The sequence below is a fragment of the Salminus brasiliensis genome, chromosome 21, assembly GCF_030463535.1.
Source record: "Salminus brasiliensis chromosome 21, fSalBra1.hap2, whole genome shotgun sequence".
Classification (NCBI taxonomy): domain Eukaryota; kingdom Metazoa; phylum Chordata; class Actinopteri; order Characiformes; family Bryconidae; genus Salminus; species Salminus brasiliensis.
The window spans coordinates 9,372,464-9,396,126 of NC_132898.1; the positions used below are offsets into that span (position 1 = coordinate 9,372,464).

The 23,663-nt window shown below is 41.0% G+C and overlaps 1 protein-coding gene across 3 annotated transcripts in view; it reads left to right on the top strand.

Moving 5' to 3' along the window:
• The window catches only part of chd5 (chromodomain helicase DNA binding protein 5), a 68,030-nt gene that overhangs the window by 13,852 nt on the left and 30,515 nt on the right, over positions 1–23,663 (top strand). For all 3 annotated transcript variants that reach the window (XM_072666479.1, XM_072666480.1, XM_072666478.1), the window contains 11 exons: positions 6,077–6,225; positions 13,900–14,091; positions 14,175–14,293; positions 15,729–15,970; positions 16,826–16,938; positions 18,956–19,082; positions 19,663–19,829; positions 21,200–21,418; positions 21,907–22,113; positions 22,931–23,142; positions 23,473–23,604. In XM_072666479.1, coding sequence (XP_072522580.1) covers positions 6,077–6,225; positions 13,900–14,091; positions 14,175–14,293; positions 15,729–15,970; positions 16,826–16,938; positions 18,956–19,082; positions 19,663–19,829; positions 21,200–21,418; positions 21,907–22,113; positions 22,931–23,142; positions 23,473–23,604 — 1,879 coding nt within the window. The remainder of the gene's footprint in view (positions 1–6,076; positions 6,226–13,899; positions 14,092–14,174; positions 14,294–15,728; positions 15,971–16,825; positions 16,939–18,955; positions 19,083–19,662; positions 19,830–21,199; positions 21,419–21,906; positions 22,114–22,930; positions 23,143–23,472; positions 23,605–23,663) is intronic.

Below are 23,663 nucleotides of genomic sequence, written 5' to 3' on the forward strand. Positions count from 1 at the left end.
GTCTCGAGGCACAAATCTGGGGAAGGATACAGAAAAATTTCTGCTGCTTTGAAGGTCCCAATGAGCACAGTGGCCTCCATCATCCGTAAATGGAAGAAGTTTGGAACCACCAGGACTCTTCCTAGAGCTGGCCGGCCATCTAAATTGAGCGATCGGGGGAGAAGGGCCTTGGTCAGGGAGGTGACCAAGAACCCGATGGTCACTCTGTCAGAGCTCCAGCGTTCCTCCGTGGAGAGAGGAGAACCTTGCAGAAGGACAACCATCTCTGCAGCAATCCACCAATCGGGCCTGTATGGCAGAGTGGCCAGGCGAAAGCCACTCCTTAGTAAAAGGCACAAGGCAGCCCGTCTGGAATTTGCCAAAAGGCACCTGAAGGACTCTCAGACCATGAGAAACAAAATTCTCTGGTCTGATGAGACAAAGATTGAACTCTTTGGTGTGAATGCCAGGCGTCATGTTTGGAGGAAACCAGGCACTGCTCATCACGAGGCCAATACCATCCCTACAGTCAAGCATGGTGGTGGCAGCATCATGCTATAGGGATGTTTTTCAGCAGCAGGAACTGCCAGACTAGTCAGGATAGAGGGAAAGATGAATGCAGCAATGTACAGAGACATCCTGGATGAAAACCTACTCCATAGCGCTCTTGACCTCAGACTGGGGCGACGGTTCATTTTTCAGCAGGACAACGATCCGAAGCACACAGCCAAGATCTCAAAGGAGTGGCTTCAGGACCACTCTGTGAATGTCCTGGAGTGGCCCAGCCAGAGCCCAGACTTGAATCCGATTGAACATCTCTGGAGAGATCTGAAAATGGCTGTGCACAGACGTCTCCCATCCAACCTGATGGAGCTTCAGAGGTACTGCAAAGAAGAATGGGCAAAACTGCCTAAAGAGAGGTGTGCCAAGCTTGTGGCATCATATTCAAAAAGACTTGAGGCTGTAGTTGCTGCCAAGGGTGGTTCTACAAAGTATTAAGCAAAGGCTGTGAATACTTATGTAAATATGATTTCTTTGTTTTTTAATTTTAATAAATTTTCAGAACTCTCAAGAAAACTTTTTTCACATGGTCATAATGGGGTATTTTGTGTAGAATTTTGAGGAAAGAGATTAATTTAATACAATTTGGAATAAGGCTGTAACCTAACAAAATGTGGAAAAAGTGAAGCGCTGTGAATACTTTCCGGATGCACTGTATGCCAATATTCAGGTCCAGGGACATCCAATGGGCTGCAGCAAACCATCCCTAAGTCCAGAGTTAAGAGAGAGTGTCAGCTTTGTCGTACACTAGGTACATCATTTGTCTTTCAATTGACAGCATCCAAGTGGACACAAGTTTAATTCCCACAGTGCTCCATCAGTGCCTTTTGTCCCAGACTTGTCACCACTCATGGTGGTGCACAGTAAACCACCTCCTGGGCTACGGCTACTTACTGCCCACTAAAGAGAAGTCCAAGTCCTACTTAGTCATGCTGAGCCATGAACTGACTAAATGTTTGCAGTGCCTTTTGGCTCTTGTATTGTTCCTTGCAGGGAATGTCAGAGTTAGACTGTGTAGATTGGTGCAGTTGGCGGCACTTCCATGGCCAGAGGTAAAACTGTTAAATACTTGAGTACTGGCAAGCAACATCTTGGTGCGCTGGATAGAGTGTTAATCTTTCAACTGACAACACCCAAGTGGACATAAGTATGAATCCCTCCACCATGATCTGGCTCGAGGTCAATCAATGGAAGATCTAAGGGATATGCATGTACTGTGGGGTAGTTAGTACATTAAGCCACTTCCAGTGACAGAATTTACAATACTACTAGGCATTCTTCTCACGTACCAATTGGCTTGCCGTTCAGAGTTTTTCAAGTGGAATCCTGCATAACGGGTTTCCTGCTCAACTAAAGGCAGCATCCCACAGAGCGGGATTCCTACTTGACTGAAGACAGCATCCCACAGAATGTGATTCAGACTCGACTAAACCCAGGATCCCACAGGATGGGATTCCAGCATGAGTAAAATGCGGAATCCCACAGGACGGGATTCACACACGAGTAAAACGTGGAATCCCACTGGACGGGATTTAAAAGTTGAATGAGCGCAAGTTCAAATGCCGTCCTGCCCTATGAAGATTTATGCTACCACACCATAAGAACCACCATTGAAACCAATCTTCGGTGGTACTGAAATTTCCTGAAAATTAGCACCCTAGATCTGTGAGAATCTCATAAAGATACCTTTAACTACTCCAGAGAATAAGCTGTGGCCTGAGTCAGAGTACAGAACAATGCCTCCCAGCATTAGCTCACTGTTTCATCTCCGTGTGGGCTGCCGAGCAGCGCATTCGCATTTGCCACGTTGCATCAGCGGCGGCTGCAACAGAGACGTGAAGTGAACAGAGCTGTTAGCGTAACGCGCCTGGCAGCCACCAGACATGTTCTGCAAACATGAAAGAGCCCCTTGTGAGAAGTGCTGCAGACGCACTGCCCTAAATACCCAGCGCTTCACAGGCTGACTCTACAGTATGTTTATATATGAAGTCGGCTTTAAAAAAACCTTCCTTGGCGAGGTGGGAAGCTCCAGTGAATGCAGATTCCCTCCATTGCCCGGTGGGGCTACGAGTAAAGGCCTGAACCACAGAGCCTCTTACCCAGCGCTCAAACGCCCTCTCAGGGGTGGTTAAATGGAGGTTAAGTGGATTTTAAGGATAGCGTCCAGGAGACGGGGAAAGCCCCCCTCTCCTCCAGTTCCCCCAGGGCGGGCTATGCTGCGGGGTTTTAGCTGATTGACTCCAGCACGCGAGCTGCATATTTCATGGGCCACCGCCTGAGCAGCAGCGTGGAAGAAAGAATCCCTCACCAGCATTACTGTCTTCAGCAGAGGCATGTGATATGCTGGCATCCGATATATTATTGTCTTTAAATGGGAAAAAATAATTAGCATTGGAATTCCAATATAGGATTATGTAATAACAAACAGATATTTTCTATGTATTGATGATAGAGACGGACAATACCAGTTTGTCTTTTGCAATGCTAGTCTCTGATATTGATCTGATATTTTTTCTTAAACAACTTCTTAAAATAAGCTATTTGTAAAAAATATATAGCATTTCTGTTTAGTGGTGTTAACACATCAGTCCCTGATTTAATGTATTGTCTTATTTTCACTACACGTCTGTACGGGTTATTGTGTGTATGTGTTCTAAAATGAAAAGGTGGTAGTAACTTCAGGCTCCTGCAGATGGTGTTGCATGAGGATAATCGGGCTCTAAATACCTGTGGGTTGTGCGGCAGGATTTATCGATTGAGAAGAGGTTGTACAGTGCAGTAAGTGTCTCGTTGAATGTGTGGAAAATGGGTCATAAAGCAGATGTTAATGATTGGCAAAAAGGAGTGATTGCATTTAGACATACCAAAGGCCATAGTTCGAAGGAAGTAGATGGTGTAGATACACTTGCAGGTGTATGGAAGCGTACAGTCACACGGGTTTACCAGCAGTGGCAACAATCCCAGTCTACAGGAAATTCTCACCATTCTCATCATTCTTCAGCAGAAGTGAGCGAAGTCCTACTGCAGTCACTCTATTTTATATTGATGGTTTGCATATTTATGGTCCCTACAGAGTATTCTTTCAAAAATGGGTTGTGAAGGACCTGTGTTGACTTCTGGTTGCAATTCTTGGAATTACCTGGAATCGAAGCGTTTTTCATTTGCAAGCAGTAAAACCCACTGACCTGTCAGTCAGTTTCGTCTTTTGTCCGCAGTTCTGACACAAATTTCCTGTAAACTGGGATTTCTGCCACTGCTGGTAGACCCGTATGACTACCGTAAGCTTCCACACACCTGCAAATTCAGCCACTTCCTTAATACACTATGGCCTTTGGTGCGCTCAAACGCAATCACTCCTTTTTGCCAAACATTTACATCTTCTGTGCGACTCATCCAACGAGACTGCACTGTACTGTACCACCTCTTCTCAATCTATGAATCCCATCACACACCCCACAGGTATTTATAACCTGATCGTGCAATGCCAACTGCAGGAGCCTGAAGTTACTTAAGCATGCAAGGCTACTAATGTTTTGTCCATGGAGCTTAATTACAGTTTTACATTTTAATGCAATAAGCAGATTTGATTTGGAATAGTTGTATGAACAGGCTTTGTGGCCTCTAGCTAAACAGCATTAGCTTTTGTCCTTCTTTTAGCCTTTCTTCCATGTTCTCCTTAAGTAGCCACTGTATTTAGCCTTGAAAAGTACAAATAGAATGAGTCAAGACTATTATTTGTTTTTTTTTAAATAGACTAGTTTTACAGTTTGTTTGGTTATGCCGGAAATCGTGTTTTTTTTTTTTTTACAGATGAGACAACAGTGTTCTTATGGTTTGTCACTTTCATGTATCAAACTCTCCTTATTCAGCTTTAGGCAACATGCGAGTCGAGTGCGAGTCCCCATCTCTGTCTATTGCTTGTTGGTATTGTTATTGGCCACACCAAGGTATAAAGATCCAGACCCAAGAATTCCGCATTGGTGCATCCCTGCAGCCTGCTTCCCCTGTTCACTTCTCAGCTCCTGCCACCGCTGACAGCTCGGTGGCGTCGGTGCCTGTGAGTGCGTGCTGTGCCAGACAGCACATTATTTTGTTTACAACGTGCGATTCACAGTTCAGCGGGTGACAGCGACCTCACCTCTCTCCCCTCGCTCGCGCCGTTCAGTGTGTCAGCGCCAGTGGTGGCATTCATTGAGCTGCGCGAGGGGACGATCCTCTCTCTCTCCTCAGGCGTCCCCTAGCACAACACACACTTTCTAAGGATGGTGTAAGATCAAAGGAAGTGAGGAGCTGGGGTGGGGAAGGGGGTGGAATGAATAAAGAGAGGTGTAAAAGAGAGCAGGAAGTATTTCACGAAGCTGGATTTCTTAGTAAGTGCGAAGTGAGGACTGGCAATTAATATAGAATTGGTCCCAAAGTAAAGACTGTCCAACAGGGACTTTATGTCTGCTGTTACTGGACAGGTCTCTTGTAGACAGGTCTATAAGTTTTTAGACAGTGACACAGTTTTGGTCATTTTGTCTTACATCACCTCAGTGGATTTACAGTAAAGCAGTCCAAATGTGATTGAAGTGTGGACTTTCAGCTTAAATTCAAGGGTTTAACAAAAATGACTTGACAGTACTAACTGGACAGTTAACTGATAAACAGTTTCATGGCCAGGTGTGTCCTGTTCCCTCATTATTTCATGGCAAATTAAGGATATAAATTGGAATTAATTCCAGGTGTTAAATTTGATGGTGATGATGCAATTGAAAAAAAAATTATGTTAAATATGTAAACAAGCCTATCAGAGAAAGAGTAGGACTTTAGGACCAAAAAACCTGGAAGATCACAGAAGACTGTCAGAGTAGATGATTGCAGGTAAAGAAAAACGTCTATCATTCTCAAACTTCCCCAACTCCACTCCAAACTTCCCCCAGCTGACACACCAGCTACGCACACAGACGCCTGTCCCGGCCAACATTGCTTTAAGAGTGATGAGCAAAGAGCGTCATCTACCCACCTGGAAAGAGTGTGGCCAGTTGTGCTCTCGTGGACTTCAGCTGCTGATGGCCAAGCAGCATTGCTTGGGATTCAAATTCTTGGGCCATAGTAGTCACTGTCTAAATGCTTATGAGCTGAATGTCATGCAGTGACATTTAGCAACTGTTTTGGGTGTGTTTGAAGAAATTAACCTGTTAATTGACTTGATAAATATGCCTTGATGCTGAATGTGTGAAGAAGAAAAATCCAACCACACTGTAAGAGGTCTGTAGACAGCAGTGAGGAATGTGTGGGAGGCTGTTTATTTCGACCATTTTAAGAAACAAAATTAAGAAAATGTGTCCAAGTGGTGTGAGGCAGTCATTATGGCCCTACAAAATACTGATATTTTGTCAATTGTCTAGTTTTTTTTTTTTATATATATTTTTGGTGTGTATCAGGGATCATTACAAAAAACAACATATAAGTAATTCTTTTCGATTGTCAGAGAATCTCTGAAATTGCCTTTTTTAGATGAAGCTAATCCTGTATGTCTTTTGTCCGCACTCAGATGAGGATGAAGAAGATGAGCGTGACAGTATGCCGCTCTCACCCTTGGAGCGATTCTTTTCTGACAACGATACAGTCAAACAGAAGAAGAAGAAGCCCAGCAAGCTGAAAGAGGGCAAGATGCCGAAAGTAAAGAAGAAGAAGAAAGAGGTAAATCATTTTTTCTGTATACAATTATGAATTCACATTCATAATTGATATTCTCAGAAATTGTAGGAGCCTTCTGTGGGTCTTATGGTTTTCTTTAAATTAGAAAATACATGATTTTATTTATTCTAATTGTGCTGGATTTTAAACTCCAGTATTCCAGTACTGGTTTAGGTTCGTGTTTATGTTTTTTTTTGGAAACAAAGCCCAGTTATAAACTCTCCCATTGGTTAGGAATTACATGGCCCCTGCTCCTCCTGCTGATGATACAGTTATGCTCAACCTCTGCCTGGCAAGGAGGGGGTTGGCTTTGGGTCCCATCAGCTCGAAGCATCCTAGAACTCCAGCCCAAATTTCTTGAATTCCTCTTCCTTGCCTCAGCCAAGCAAGCATGGTCCACTCTTCGCAAATACTCAGTGAGAAATACTTGTTCTGGGATGCTTCGAGCTGATGGGACCCAAAGCCAAACACTAATATTAGAATTACTACTAATACCATTCGTACACGAAGCAGTGATTTTACAAGCTCTTCTCATGGGAGTTTAGTATTATTCATTCAGTTACCATCCCACACACGTTTTGGTAAACCAGTGCTCAGTGATGTTAAATCAAGCGAGCTGGTGATGGAATTAATCAAATTCATGCACTGGCTGGGGTCATCCTGACGAAATCTGGAGCCAAGCTTTGTTTTTTAAAGCTGTGTTTGTGTCTGTTTCAGTGTGATCTGGTGTTTTTACAAACAAACTCACTATTGCAGAGAGAAATACTTTTAAATAATTTATTTCATTTATTTGTTTAGATGGCTGAAAAGTCTGCTCAGTACTGTAATGTTAATATTACTTAATAGCTTTAAAACAAACATGGAAAGTTTTTGACAAACTCTGAGTGTTTGTGTTTAATCAAGAACGACACAAGAACGACTGTAACTTGGCACTAATATTCCACTAGAATCCTATGGTGGTTACATGTGTTTAGTGTTTCTCTTTTTTTGAGCACCACAATTTGACATTTGTGTCCTGAACTGAGGTTTTACCAGGAGACTCAGGAGACATACAGTGCAGTAAATCGTAAATTTAATCCTGGGGTACCCCCGGGCAGCCGTCGGGACCAAACTGGTGGTGGTGGGGAGGAAGGAGGGAGAGACGCGACGTCACTTCTAAAAGCAGCAACAAAAGCGTGTCTTTTAACACAGGTGGATGCTGGTGATTGGCTGAAGACGCTTCATTAGAATCTCCTGGTAGAACTTTTGCTAGAGCATTCATGTCAAGGTCTAACAGCAGGTAAAAGTGTCCCAAATCTGATCTTTTTTGTCAAATATAATACAGATGTGTTACCTCTTTGACAATGTGAACGGCAAAAACTCTAAATTTAAATTCCGGTTTGGTGTTGAAATCTGATATGTGGCAGTGAGAACAGCCTGATCGGAATGAATACGACTTTTACGTCAATCCTCATCCTCAGAAATGTGCTGAGGAGAAGGGAAAACGGGCGACGGGTGTGACAGATCTGATAAATACTGGTGTTATGTCTCTTTTCTAAGTCTGTTAAAAAGCACATATCGTATCGTAATTTTGAAATTAGACATTTCTAAAGAAATGGCTGAAAGCAGCCACAAAGAAAAAAACCTTAAATTTAAATAAAACCAAGGTCGCAAACCTAAGAAGTGACTGTGGGCGAATAACATACTCTTTTTACAGTGATCTCGAGATTGATAAGCCCAGTTATCAATCACTGGAACTCTTTCATAGCTCCTGTGATTCTGGCGAAGATGAAACCGAAACTCATGAAGCTCTTTTGCACATCTGTGTCAGTTTAAGAACATGAACTGTTCAGACCAACTTCGGTTATAGGCCACATTAAAAAGACAGCCTAAAATCCATTGAATCCATTAAAGACCATTGAATTTGGGCCATTTTACCTGCTGTGTGATCATAGCCTTAGTCACGGTTCTCTGCTGCAAAAACAAATAGGCATGGTTTGTGTAAGTTTTGTGAGAATGACCCACCCAAGCCTAAAAACCCTAAAAGCAATATCATTGTCCCTTATCATAACCACCAGCACACCCACTGCTGTACCATCAGGTTAATGGCGCTTATGTGCTGATCCCTTTTTTCTTGATGGGCTACAGTAAGAACACACAGTGATTGATTATAGTTCATCCTAAAATCACAAATGAAGGTCCCAAATAGTTGTACCAAGACTTTGTATGTGCATAACTCTGCACAGGGCTCTATCTTCCATTTCCATGCTTTCATATCTTTGCTATGTTCCTGCAGAGGTTTATGAGCCCAGTTCCTCCAGCACAGTGCTCATAAACATTTGATTTAGCCTTCTGCTTTGGCCACACTGGCTGCTCTCTTCACCATGCTGGGTATCTGCTGTATCTGTCAGTGGAGACGCAGGAACAGCCATCCTGACAGATGAACTTTCTCTGCTCTTAGATCCTGACATTCTCCTGGCAGGATTAAACCAACATTAAGCCGTCCGTACACCACAGAGAATCTGAGCGAGCCCATGTCGTATCACAGCAGTGTGGTTTGTCATTGCATACGCAGGGCTTTGAGCTTTACGCTGGGTGGATATCTTCGATGTTGTGAGAAAACCTTGAATAAAAAAAGAAATTCCATAAATTAAAAGGCAACTCCAGCTAAAATGAAAAAGTTGTAAACATGTTGTCTCCCCTCTTACAGCCATGTTCAGTTGTTTTGAGAGTAAGATTCTCCAGTTTAAACTAAGAAAAGCCTTCTGATGATGTCTCTTGAAGGTGAAAGTAATTTTGAAAAAAGTACAAAAGCTTAGGATGGGTACTTGTTTTTTGTATAGCTGGCGAATTCAGAGAGCAAAAGTTATTGCTTCATTAGGTTTTTCATTCCACTGGTCATATGATACATTTCTGTAATGCATGCTGGGTATTGTAGTTAGAAACTATTCATCCATGAAAACACAAAAATAAAACACAGTTGTGAAAGAGTAAATTCTTAAACTGGTAAGACAGTTGCCTAGAAAAGACTTTTTCTCACAGCTTTAGCACTGCTACAGTGGTGTTAGCTTTGCTATCGGGGTGTTAGCTTCCCTACCGTGGTGTTTGCATCACTATCACCACCACCGGCCTCACCCAGCATTATTACCACATTATTAGCATCGTTATCGTGGAATTACCACTGCTACCGGGCCTAAAACCAGCCTTGCCCACCATCGCTACAGTGTCCTTAGTCACAAGCCATGTTCATGAGATCCTGGGCTCTTCACATTTAGAAACTAGTAAATACATCTTAAGGCTTGAGTTCCTTATCAGACAGGGTAACATAAAATGGTACATGAAACGTAATAGCTGTCATTTAATGCCACAGCGCCTTTTTTCACAATAAAGAGCATATATTTTGGTCCCAAACTCCCCATTGTTAGAATGCCATTGGCGGTTTTATGTAAGTAGTGGCGGTCCGACAAAACTAGGCTTTCACATGTTTTTTTATCTTATTTAATTAAAAATTATGTCCCTTTTCGACTTAATGCATGGAGATGATCTCTGTTAGAATGGCTGCCCTGTGTTGTACCTCTTTCAAAAGCAGTACACTTCATGTACAGTTAAAATCAGAAGTTTAAATACACTATATAAAAAGACACATGCATTTTTTTCTCACTGTCTGACATAAAATCTGAATAAACATTTCCTGTTTTAGGTCAATTAGGCTTACCACAATTATTTGTTAACATGGCTCAGTTACACCAGTTCTGTCAGCAGGAATGGGTCAAAATTCCTGCCAACTATTGTGAGAAGCTTGTGGAAGGATATTTAAAACGTTTGACCCAAGTCATGCAGTTTAAGGACAATGGTGCCAAATACTAATGAGATGTATTTAAACTTTTGACTTGAAGAAAGTAATATAAATTGTCTTTAAAAAAAACATTATTCTGCCATTTAGCATATAGAGATAATTGTGGTAATCCTTACTGACCTAAAACAGGAAAAGTGTATTCTAACTTTATGTCAGACAGTGAAAAAAAATGCATATGTCTTTTTATATAGTGTATGTAAACTTCTGGTTTCAACTGTATGTAACTTCAGTGTAAATAGGTGGAGCTAACTTGCTGTAGGCTGAATATGTGGATATGTAAGTAAAAGTGTTGGCTTTTTTGACATTATAGAAGCATGAATTCTAAAGTGAATAGAGTTGGAAGGAAAAAAATCAGTAGCCTCATTTTTATATGGATAATTTTGGACCATTTCTATTGGTTCATTTATTGTGGAATGCCCAAACAATATAAAGGAAGACTGGCGTTTTTAAATGGAGAAGCAAAATACCCAGAAAAATTAAACAGGGTTTTCCAACGACGTTGGCGGAATAAATGAAAACACGGTGGAAGCCCCAATTGTGCTGTTTAAGTGTGTCATTGTCCACAGATTGGCCCTTTTATGTGAGTGTGTGTGTGTGTTGCCACTTCTTGGCCGTGGGCCTTTGCTCTGCTGAGAGTGATGAAGTGTGGGAACGGTCAGCCGGTCAGCGGTTCAGAATCTGCTGTGATTTCTGAACCTGCTAAGTGCCAAGCTGACGGGAGGGTATTCCACCTTTTCATCTCCTCCCTCTGTCATTGTAGTCTCCCCTTCTTATTCACTACCGCCCCCTTCTCTTTATCTCTCTCATGCTCTCTCTTTATGTGTCTTCCTTTCCTTTTTTTTGGCTTGTCTTTTCTTCGCTCCCCCTCCTCCCTCTTTGCCCCGCTAAGCGCTCTGCTCTTGGGACAGCGAGGGCTGCCCATGGCGGCTAAGTGCCGTGCCCAGCTTCGTCACACACTCTATCCCTCAGACACTGTGTTGCACTCTGGCTCAGATCAACACGGGTCACACACACATACACATACTGCTCTGGCCTTGCGCTGTCCAGCGGCCATGCAGCCAGCATTGGGTCACAACATCAGGACTGGTGGATCAACTGAGGATAACTTCAGAGTATAGCTTCAGTTAAAGGGTGTGTAAAAACGCACAGAAGCATTTGAAGATGGATCGATTTTGGAATTTCAGACCATATTATGATTAGATGGTATGTCTGTATTAGTGGGTATCGTAGGGCCCTGTATTTTCCATTATGCAAAGAAAAGACGTAAATGTAAAAAGTGTATTTTAGAAATGTTTTGAACTCAGAATTTTATTACACTGTTCAAAGATTATTACTTTTATTATTATCTTTAAACACCTTAAAGAGTTTTCTGGAGTTCTGAAGGTTTGCATTTGTTCATTTTTTGAAGAGTGCTTTTCTTTGCATTACTACTTCTATTGCTTCTTCTGCTTGTACATCATGAGGTCCAGCCCTTGTCCATCAGTAAAGGCTTGGATTAGCTAGATGGCCATGGTAATTAATGCTTATGTTGTCTTAAGGGTGATTAGAAGGGATGTCCACAAACATTTGGACATGTAGTTTACATTATAAAGCATCATTGTTTTTAAATAATGAAACAAATACATCGGTTTTTCTTGTCATTGATGATGGCTACTGGACTTTGCAGACTAATCGTCGACTGAAGGTGGAGGCAGGGTGTGGAAGGAAATGCTATCAAGCCTCAGTCGCTGATCATATGGCTGATTGCTAATGACGGCTTCTGACAGTCTTCAGCAGCACTGCTGGGCGGGGGGGTGGGGTTTCCAGCTCAGATGTTTTTTCACACTGTGACTCATTGTGTTTTTGGGTTTATGCAGAGAAGAGCGGAATATATCTTTGGAATACATTTGAAATATAATTTTGTAGAATAATTGAAAAGGACTGTTTTCAAAGGCTATTGTTTCTCTTTGATCCTTTGTTATAGCTGTAACTGGCTTTATATTTGAAGACTGTCTGTCTTTCTAGTTGTCCTTTTTGCCCCCCCCCCCTCCTCTAACACTCCTCTGTCTTATCCTCTTTCCCTAGTTCTCTCACTCCCTTGCTCTTTCTCTTTTCTCTCTGTGTCTCTCATTCTCTCACTCACCACTTTTCATTGCTCTCCATTTCTCTCTCAACACCCCCCCCCCCCCCACACACACACACACACCTTCCTTCCTGGGTGCGTAAATGAGATTTGTCTAGACAGCCCTTTATAACACAGGCACTGCATCCACGGCGGCCTCTGCAAAACAAGCTCGTTATGCAAACGCGTCTGATTGGGTGGCGCTGCTCCATTGGTTGCTGCAGTAGTGGAAGAGGAGAGAGAGCGTAAGAGAGAGAGGAAGAGAAAGAGAGAGAGAGAGAGAGAGAGAATCACCCCCCCCCCCCCAACATAAGCACTGCACAGTTTGGTTACCATGGCAACACAGATGGACTGCTGGTGGGGCTGCGCACTCTGCGGCAGCAGCGGCTTCCCCTGCGCCTTCCACCGAGACGTGCAGATGCTGCAAAGCTGCCGCGCAACAGGCTGTGCCATATATGTACAGTTAGACTAAAAAATGCCGGCCAAGAAGTTAAGTCTTTGGGTCAGATGGAATTTTTGTGGGGGATTTTGGGCCTTAGCAACTTGAAGCAGGCTTTTCATTTTTCACTGCTGTTTCTTCCTCCAAAGTCTACAAGACTTGTGTATCTTTATTCTGATTGGCTAGATGCATTATTTCTTATTTTCAAAGCAGTCCAAATGCTCCAAAGTCCAAAGCAGTCCAAATGGGGCAAATTCTTAAAACATTTAAGGCAGACATAACCCATTTTGACCACAGTCCTTTCCAAGTGTTGTCTGCTCCAAGAATGTTTAAAACATTTCATGTTCTTACATCATCTGTTATATCTGTGGGCATCCCTGAAGTAAAAGGCACTAAATTAATTTGTTATGGTTATAAAGTATAAGGATAATATATTGAGACAGCAAGATAACATAGCAGTGACACTAAATTAGTAGGAATTAGTATTTTATTTTATGGTTTCAATATATTGATACTTTCCTATGTAGGGAATAGTGATTAGAAGACAATTAATTTCTCTATAATAAGATTCTGCACAGTATTTCTGATTTTCTAAACAAGAACAGTGATTAGGACACCATTAGTCTTCTCTATCATAGGGTTATAAGATAATATTCTAAGACCACAAGGTAATATTTTGAGACCACAACAATATTTTGAGGCCACAAGATAGTAAACCAAAGTCACAAGATAATATATTGATGCTACAAGATAATATATCAAAACCACAAGATATTATGTTGAGGCCACTGGATAATATGTTAAGGCCACAAAATAAAATATTGATCCCACAAATTAATAAATTGAGCCCACAAGACAATATATTAAGAGGACAAGTTAATCTATTAAAGCCATTAGTTAATTTTCATTTATTACTTTAACATGTTAATGTATTGTCTTATGACCTCAGTATTCTAATTTGGAGTTTCTAGACAGTTCATTTGTGGCCTCAATTTGTTATCTCATGCCAATGCCGTATTAAAAATACCCATTATGTCACTCTAGGGGCTCTGTAATTATTTTGCCTTGAAACAGCAAAATAAATAGTCAGGAGAAATTATATTAGAGGTATTATATTACATTTTAAAAGAGCACAGTTAACAATGTCTTTTACAAAAGACAAAGGCTATGGTCATAATTAAGTAATGAAAACTATTTAAAATATATACTGATATTAAATCAAGAAAATTGATGAAGAAAGTTCCCCTTTATTGATGCTAATAAATGCAGAAATCAATCCATGGATCATCTTTGTATTCCCAGACCGGTGTTGGAGAGCGTGAGGACATGTCAGAAAGAGATGATCATGGGCACCGGTCAGGGAGTGAAAGCAGCAGCTACGGCACTTTGAAGAAAAAGAAGAAGAAGCCCAAAGAGAAGAAAGAGAAGAAAGCCAAATGGAGAAAGAAAGATGATGATGATGACGATGACGATGATGATGATGGAAATATGAAGGTAATTTCACTAGAGGCTAGTCCAGTTCCCGATAGTCTTGTATTAGTAGCAGCTTTAGAGCTTTTTCTCCTTTCCAACTTTAGGAACCCAAGTCTTCAAGTCAGCTGATGGAGGAATGGGGTCTGGAGGATGTGCAGTATGCCTTCTCTGAGGACGATTACAAAACCATTACCAACTACAAGGCTTTCAGCCAGTTTCTCAGGTACTAATTCTAGAAACGTCTTCTAGCATTACACCTCTTTTATGCTGCACTACTCTATCATTAGATCAGCACTGGATTATACACATGGTGGCCAGGTGGTTCTGAACATGGGACTTTAATTGTGTTCTTTATAGTGCTACTGACTTTTTACTATAAGAAATAGTAATAAAGAACCATTTATGTTACCTAGAATAATATATCTGTATAGCACCTCTGTTGAGTTTCTGAAATTTCCAGTGTAGGGAAATTTTAATAGGAGACCATTAATGTTCTCTACAGTAGGGTTCTGTGTAGTATTCCTGATTTTCCATTGTAGAGAGCAGTAACAATTAGACCATTACTTTTCCCTATAATGGCAAGCTCTTATTTCCCCTGATTTTCTAATGTATGGATCAGTGTTTAGAAGACTATTAATGTTGTTTATATTAGAGTTATGCATAGTATTCCTGATTTTCCAATTTTGGGAACAGTGACCTTTTCTGTTCCCCATAATGGTGTGCTCATTAGTGTCCCTGATTTTCCAATGTGGTGAAGAGTGATTAGGAGACCATTAATGTTCTCTGCAATAGAGTTCTGCATAGTATTCATTATTTTCCATTGTAGGGAGCACTGATTATTGGACCATTTATTTCCCTATAGTGGCAGGCTTTTTAGTGTCCCTGATTTTCCAATGTTGGCAACAGTGATTAGGACGCCATTGATGTTCTCTATAATAGGGTTATGCGTATTATATATGATTTTCCAGTGTAGGGAACAGTGATTAGTGGACAGTATCTGTTCCATTTAACAGGGTTCTCTACAGTGTCAGTAATTTTTCAATGTGAGGAACAGTGATTATGAGACTATTAATATTCTCTGATATAGGGTTCTACATGGTTTTCCTGGTTTTACAGCGTTGGGAACAGTGATTAGGAGATAATTAATTTCTCTAAAATAGGGTTCTACACAATATACCTGAATGATTTTCCAGTGTAGGGAATGGTGATCAGTGGACCATTTTTGTTTTCAGTGTTAGTCCTCTGTCCTCTGAGTCCCTAATTTGCCAGTGTAGGGAACAGTGATTACTGGACCATTTTTTTTCAATGTCTACAATATCATTCTCTTTAGTGTCCTTGATTTTTCAACGTAGGGAACAGTTGACTACACTTAAAAACAAAATGTATATACATCACATTGTAGTAGTTTCGCACACTGACTTTAAATTAGTTTATTAATTAATATTAAGAAAGTCCATTTAGGATTAACACTTGCTTTTCTTGTGTGGTGTTTATATTTTATGTGTGCAACCATGAGGTTTTAAATGTGTAAATTAAACTGGTCCTGATTAAAATAATGTCAAGTGCATGTAAACAACATCTTATTGTCTTAACATGTAAACTTTTCAGTGAACAAAGTGTTCATTCTTTCACATTGTTTTGTTTCCCTTTGTGGTCAGGCCCCTCATTGCCAAGAAGAACCCTAAAATCCCCATGTCCAAGATGATGACAGTGTTAGGAGCCAAGTGGCGGGAGTTCAGCGCCAATAACCCGTTCAAAGGCTCTTCTGCCACGGCCGTGGCTGCCGCTGTGGCTGCTGCCGTGGAAACAGTCAACGTGGCCCCGCCCATCTCTCTTAGCAGTATCCAGCAACTTTCTCCAACTGGGCCAATCAAAAAAGCCAAAACCAAAGAGGGGAAGGGTGAGTTTTTCTTCCACTGCTAACATTGTTATTTTCAGTGCTGTTCCAGAATAAGCTGCCCAGCAGTGTCCAGATAATGTTCAGTGGTCACCAATGTGTCTCAGAGACTTTTGAATTCCAGTAAGATCAGTTTTGATTTCAGAAGTGGTTTTCAGGACTTGTTTGGATCTTAAAGGTTCCCCTTTTTGAGTTCTGGTTAATCTCAAGGTTTCGTCCTCCTAGGAAAATTTCCTTCCCAGTATTGCCCCTGACTTGCTCACTTGGCTCTGACCTCTCTGTAAGACTTCTTTTTGTCAGCAGTTGTAAAAAGCACAATGTAAATAAATCTGAATTTGAATTTAAAGGGGAGGAGGAAGAGGGGGGGTGCTCGTGATATATCATTTAGACAGTAGTGGTAACTCACTCAAAGCAGAATGTGATCATGGAGAGTAGCGTAATCATGGAAACAGGTGCCATGTAACCATGGACATGAGTAGTGTAACAGTGGTAATAAATGTAAAGTAGCAAATGAGTGTAGCGTAGTATTGAGTGTAGCATAATAGTAGTAATGAGTGTAGCGTAACAGTGGTAGTGTTTACAGTGTATCCATAGAAAAGGAAACAGCCTGAAATAGCCACTTGCTCTTGTTTGTTTATTTGTGGTTGAATTCTGCACAAAGAAACTGTATTGCAAAGGAAGCCATAATTAACACTGTGTCAGTGGTGGTATTTTGTGTGTTTTTTTTTACACGCTAAACAAGCTACTCATTTAGCACTCTTATGTTCATGATATGTTCTTCATTGTATATTAGTTTGCTGAACAAAATTGTGTGTTTCAAAACTGTGTAAAAAGGCCTTTCACTCAACTGTGTCACAGGGCCCGGTGCTAAGAAGAAGAGTAAACCAGTAAAGGATACGAAAAAGAAAGTGAAAGCCAAGAAGCCCAAATCAAAGGCAGGCCAGAGCGGCAAGAGGAAAAAAGCCTCCTCGGTAAGAGTGGCTCCCCACTGCTTAATCTGAGTCACGTGCACAACTTTCCCCCATGACTCTGAATGAGCTTTCTTATGGTTTCCGGGTGAGGAATGTACCATTCAGTAATAAATAGCTCTAGTGCTGAAACGAGATTGGCTGAACCAGGTTCAGAACTGTGAAATACATTGTTAAAAGTGGAACGTGGCAGATTTTGTTTTATTGAACTAAGTACTGAAATATTTATTTACAATGCACACTATATACACAAATGACCTCACTCATTAATTATGATCTGTAGTCATGTGCCAAGTTCTGTTCATGGAGTAATCTTGATCAACATTATAGTCACCATTTAGTTTTATAAATTTTGTATGTTGTGGTAACATACACATTTATGGTACTACATACACATTGCCCCTTAAGGCCGAACAACCCCATATGTTGGGTTGGTGTGCCATGGCTGTTTGTGTTTGTTCACGTTTGTCCAGAAATGTCCAGAACATGTTGAACTTGCGTTTCTTCGTGTTTGATGATGTTTGGGCAGTGACTTCAAACAGACTTTGCCACATGCAGCTGTGCACCCACTGAAACTCAGCTCGTGCTGTCCTGCTTACCATAGCGAACAGTTCACTGATTCCATTATTTAGGTTACTGACAACATTAGAATGTTGAGGTTTGTCTTGTTGTCTTGTTGAATGTTGAGTGTTTGGTCGGTGTGCTCTGGCCCTAAAGTGGTAACTACATGGAAAGCAATGCAAACTTGCATAGTTGCTCCTAAGTTATAACAGTGGGGGAAGGTGTTTACAAGGTTAATAAACCACAATGTCCTGCCAAATACCACATAAAAAGGGTCTAATAAGCAGAAATGGATTTATGTAAAATATGTTAAATGGATTTATGTAAAGAGAACACTTTTGGGTTTATTTTCACACTTGTCCTAAAAACAAATCTACACACAGGACCGATTTTGGGCTTGTTTTGGGGGAGGGGCTCATTATTGCTGATTGGCTTTCATACAAAAGAATTTCATAAGAAATTGGATCACTTTTCTGAGCGCATTTTTCGAAATGGTAGGACCTAGGTTCATCCATTTATCCTTTTTCATTTTACTACGATATGAACACCTAAGCAGTGAAGAACAGTGCTTTCTGGAGTCATGACATTGCACCGTGCAGGAACACCTGCAAACAAGGTTTCAGTCACGTGACAAAATGAACCAATCATGCAACCCCTTACGAGGCTCCGGGGGTGGATGGCTTCCACACCTGCCGCAAACAACGCCAGAGTTGAAGCGAATCCCAGACCACCATTCAGGAGGACCAGAGATCAGTGCTCTGGAAAGTGTGAAAACACCCTTGCAGAACGCAGAAGCATTGGACTTGTTTCCAAAATGTATCAGGCTTATTTAGATGTTGCTAAACAGCAGACACAGATTTGTGTCACTGCACAGTAGAATAGTGCAAAGAACGCTTTCAGTCAATCAATGTTTTTTCAGTTTTTTTTTTTGTCTTTCAAGCAATCCTTTCAGCAGTTCTATCTGAAGGTTTTCTTGTTCTTCCAGACTTCAACTTGACCTCCAACATTACAATTAACTACCATTTGAGTAGAATTTGGCATCAACTGACCTTTCTTAATAATGATTGTGAACAAGCCATAGCCCTAACCAACTAATTAAGGTCTGAGACACTGGTTAGTTCTCTAGCCCAGTTAACCAATTAATAGTTATCTAAAAGCTCATATGTCTTGGGCAACTTGTATTTTGTAATTAAGTTGAGCTTTAACTGCACTAAAATCACTGTAAAACATGCCTTTTATGGCGTATTGTTTCATTTTGGTTATCTGGTCATGTCACATCAACCTAATTCACTAGTTAATATTCCTATATAGTTTTAAATTAAGGTATATTTAGATGTTCTAGCTCCTGGCCAGTTTTTCACTTGATTTTTGTTGACATACTCTTTCACAGACATTAAGACTACCAGTTAGCATGTTCTCTGTCTCACAGGTTGTATTTTGATGTTTCCTTTCTCCACAGAGCGAGGATGATTTCTTAGACGACTTCTCAGACTTTGATGATGTCAGCATCCACAGTGCCTCTGTTCGCTCCGACGCCTCGGGTGCACCCAAGAAAAAACCCCGCAGAGGACGCAAAAAGAGGAAAAGTAAAGACATCCCTCACTTCAGGCATTTCCTCCTTTCCCTCGTTGAATGTTTTTTCTTGTTTGTTTAATGATCGGCTCAGAGGGAATCTAGTTAAGTGTATATGTGTGCAGAGATGAACTGAGTGCTTACATTGCTCGTGGTGTGTTTTCACTACAGTTCCAAAAATTGGAATCACTGTTTTCAATAAAAAAATCAATAAAACATAAATAATAACATTAATATTCTCAGCACGGCAGTGACAGTGACGTGGGAGTAGCATGTTTGTGTATGGTGGACTGGTCTGAAGCGATCACGCATAGCAGTGCTTTCTGGGTGAAATGCGCCCTCGTGAAATTACCGTATTTGCCCTAATAGTGTGCACTCTGTATTCTCTGTATGACTGTGTGCACCAGACCGTGACGTTAACTACAAAAACCTGTACCGTTAAACCCCTAAAATACATACATATAGTATATGTGTAAGTGTTACAATTGATTAACACTCAATAATGCTTGCACTCTTTTTTGGTTAGAATAAATCTAAAAAGTCCCTTTTCCACTACTGTGAGGTCAAACACTTCCTCTGGGTTTTCCCTGCTAGGAGAAGATGGAGACGGATACGAGACGGATCATCAGGATTACTGTGAGGTGTGTCAACAGGGAGGAGAGATTATTCTGTGTGACACCTGCCCCAGAGCCTATCACCTGGTGTGTCTCGACCCAGAGCTGGAGAAAGCTCCCGAGGGGAAGTGGAGCTGCCCCCACTGCGTAAGTGGCCCGCACTGGATTTTTCCTTTTAAGAAGCTGACACAGAAACACAGTCGCAATCCTTGAGCAATCCTTTCAGGCACACTCGGACATCATGTGGATATCAGTTGCTTTTGTTTATTAAACCAAGCAATTCTGATCTGTGATCATTGAGCCCCTGCCTTGACTTTTATTGCCTGGAGGGTCTGACAAATGTACTCTCAGTGAGGCTTTAGCAAGATAGATTTAAGGCCCAGCGTGACTTGCACTGGATTTGCTACTAGACCAAATTTCATAATTTAGGGGCAAAGAGAGTTGGCCTTTACTATCACACAGACAAAGAGAGCATAACCTCATAAGGACACATTTAGCAGCAGGGAGTGTGTCGCAGGAAACTCAAGTTTTCTTCATTTCTTTTCATTTTGAAATTTTCCTCTTTAGTTAGAAGTAGAAGAATGTCTCAATGATTAAAGTACTGGGCTATTGATCATAGAGATGTGGGTTCAATAAGCTAAGCTCTTTGCTCCAGAAGCACTGTAGCTGATCATACTTTCTGACCCTGGATTGTGCAAAGATAGTAACTCCTTTCTATGTATATATGTGTGTGTGTGTATGTGTGTGTATATGTATATATATATATCCAAAGATAATATATAATTATAATTATGTAAGATATATTTTTTTATTTTGTTAATATTGAACTGATGTTGCTGAGGTCTTAATTGTTTATCTGAGGTCTTAATTATTTATCAAATATTATACACTTGGCTTTAAAGCTGCATTATGTGATCTACATTACGTGATCTACAGTCAAGAGTGTAATTCGTGTTTTGAGCCACCTCAGTCGATATGCTAAGAGATACAGAACCTTCGCTGAATGTGACAGAAGCATATGGACTGAGGCAGTACAGTAGTAATACAGCATTTCACATAAATATGATCATACAGCGTTAGGTCAATGCAGTTCTCATAAGTGTTGTCCTGCCCACTTCACCAAAGTTGCATAGTGTAGTTAGCGGGGCTCAGAGCCTGGAGTAGTCTCCATGATTATCCATTATCCTAATTTTTAAGCCATTTTACGGTACAAATGCTACATAGTGCTGCTTTAAAGGGTTAGGTACATCTCTGTCACACTCTTCTTCAGAATCTGACCAAACCTATAGGCCAAATAAAACGAAAAAGGAAAGCTATCCATTTTCTGTTTGTGTGCAAAAGTAAGTTAAGAATAGTAACTTTATAACAGCAAGGTTTGCTTCAGCGTCAAGACAAGCCGTTGCTTAGCAACGGTCTTCAGCAGAGTGATACAGTGATGCAGTAATAAAATGTGCTGTTATCACAACTACCACGTGCTGTTATCTCTGAGCAAACTCAAGTCTTTTGTCATCTTTCAGGAGAAGGAGGGCATTCAGTGGGAGGCCAAAGACGATGATGAAGAGGAGGAGGATGCCGGGGGTGAGGAGGAGGACGACCACATGGAGTTCTGTCGAGTGTGTAAGGACGGAGGGGAGCTGCTGTGCTGTGATACATGTCCCTCCTCCTATCACATTCACTGCCTCAATCCACCCCTGCCCGAGATACCCAACGGAGAGTGGCTGTGTCCACGATGCATGGTAAGAAAATGACACAGTCACCTTTAAGCTAGAGAAACTGTACCTAAGGAATATTATGTGTCTGTGTCTGTGTGTGTGTGTGTGTGTGAGGGTAGGGCAGTAGAGAGTTAAATGTCTCTAAAATCATGCAGCTATATGAATGCATTAAAACATAAACATTAACATTAATACATTTGCTCATTTACCAAAATTAAGAATAGAAACAAATAGCCTTAATAGCCGATATCGCTAAATCGTCTCCTTTCCTTTCAACTTGAGTGTCTTACAGATAAAAAAATCTCACACACATACACACTAGTGATCAAACAGTGACATTGAGAACACATCCCTGGAGCGGTGGGCAGCCCGAGTCACATCCTGAGCAGTGAAGGTCAAGGGCTGTGCTCAGGGGCCCAACAGTGGCAGCTTCCAAGTTGCAGGATAGGCCAAATCATTTGTTCACTGAAATGAAACATGTTACAATGTAACCTCTATTTTTCTTTCCACAGTGCCCACCTCTTAAAGGGAAAGTTCAGAGAATTCTGCACTGGATGTGGGGGGATCCCCCGCTGCCTCCTGAGGCTCCTCCGGCCAGGGATGGTGAGAAGACAGACGTCATAGCTAAACCCCCACTCAAGGGTCGGCCAGAGAGGCTGCTGTTTGTTAAGTGGGCTGGACTGTCTTACTGGCACTGCTCGTGGGTCAACGAGTTACAGGTGGGGCTAATATTTTTTATTATATATTTTATTTAATTAGAAATAAAACTCTAAAATATGGTACATGCAGATTTACTGAGCATATCTCATTTGCTGCTAAGAAATCTAAAAAAAAAAATTAGAGGAATCTTTCTCAGTATATAATAAGAGCTCTGAATACTGCATGGAATACATTTATTTTTAACACATAAAATATCCAAAATGACCAGAAATTATAATGATACCAAGCCTGATGTTTCAGAACAATCAAAATTTTTGTCCCTTTAGACATTTTTAGCTAAAATTGAAATGCCCAGCTGGCCTTCATTTTGTGTCAAACATTCAGAATGGAGAGATTGGTATAAACAGTCCAAAATAAGCTAAAAACTAGTTCTAAGATTTTTTTTTGAGGTTTTACTTCAACAGTGACAAGATGCATCATTTTACTGTTTTCATCCCAAGCCACTTAGGCTACGTTCACATTACCAGGCAGAAGTTAAGTTTTTACCTTAATGTGAGACAGATCTGATTTCTTCTGGTGTGTGGAGATGTCGAATCCAATCTTTCCTACAGACAGATAGAGGTAACTTATATTTTTGAATGTGAACCGGCGAGATCCGATCTGAGCCAAAATTAATCTCACTTATGTCAGTAATGTGAACGTTGCCATAAATGTGCGATCAGTAGAAGTCAAACCAATATGATTTACCCAAAGAATCTATTTAAATAAAAAAAAAAAGTGCAGGATAGTCTTAACCTAAATATTAGTAATTCAGAGGTAATTCAGATGGCTCTACACTTTCTGGAGTGTTTTCTCCTCCGGTCTTTATCTTCGTAGCTGGAGCTGTACCACACGGTCATGTACCGGAACTACCAGCGAAAGAACGACATGGACGAGCCCCCACCGTATGATTACGGCTCTGGAGAGGAGGAACTCAACAATGAGAAAAGGAAGAGTAAAGACCCGCAGTACGCTGCTATGGAGGAGCGTTTCTACCGCTACGGCATCAAACCCGAGTGGATGATCATCCATCGGATAATCAACCACAGGTAAGGAAGACCTATTTATCAGGGAAGTGAACACTTTGTTGAGAAGTTTTTAACAGTTTACATTTTACAGTCAATTATAAGCTGCAAAATTGATTACAGCATAAATTTGTCATGGTTGTGATGTTACACCGTGAACACCTTTGCATATAACAGCTTGTTTAGAGTGAAAAAGTTTAGTCCCCCCATTCTCGTACAAGTCATGTGCAGTGTTGTTACTATAGCAGAGTTATTAGAGTGGAAAATGTGGGGATACTATTAGACACTGTACTGTTACGGTCTGTTGTTTCTGGTCACAGTTTCGCCCTGCACTCTGTGTGTTGTGTCCTGCAGTTTTGACAAGGACGGAGACATTCATTACCTGATCAAATGGAGAGATCTGCCGTATGACCAGTGCACCTGGGAGGTGGACGACTTTGACGTCCCAGAGTATGATCCCTTTAAACAGGCTTATTGGGACCATAGGTAAATTGTTCATCCATATTAAACTTTTTTTTAATTACTCTACAGCATGGGAATGATAC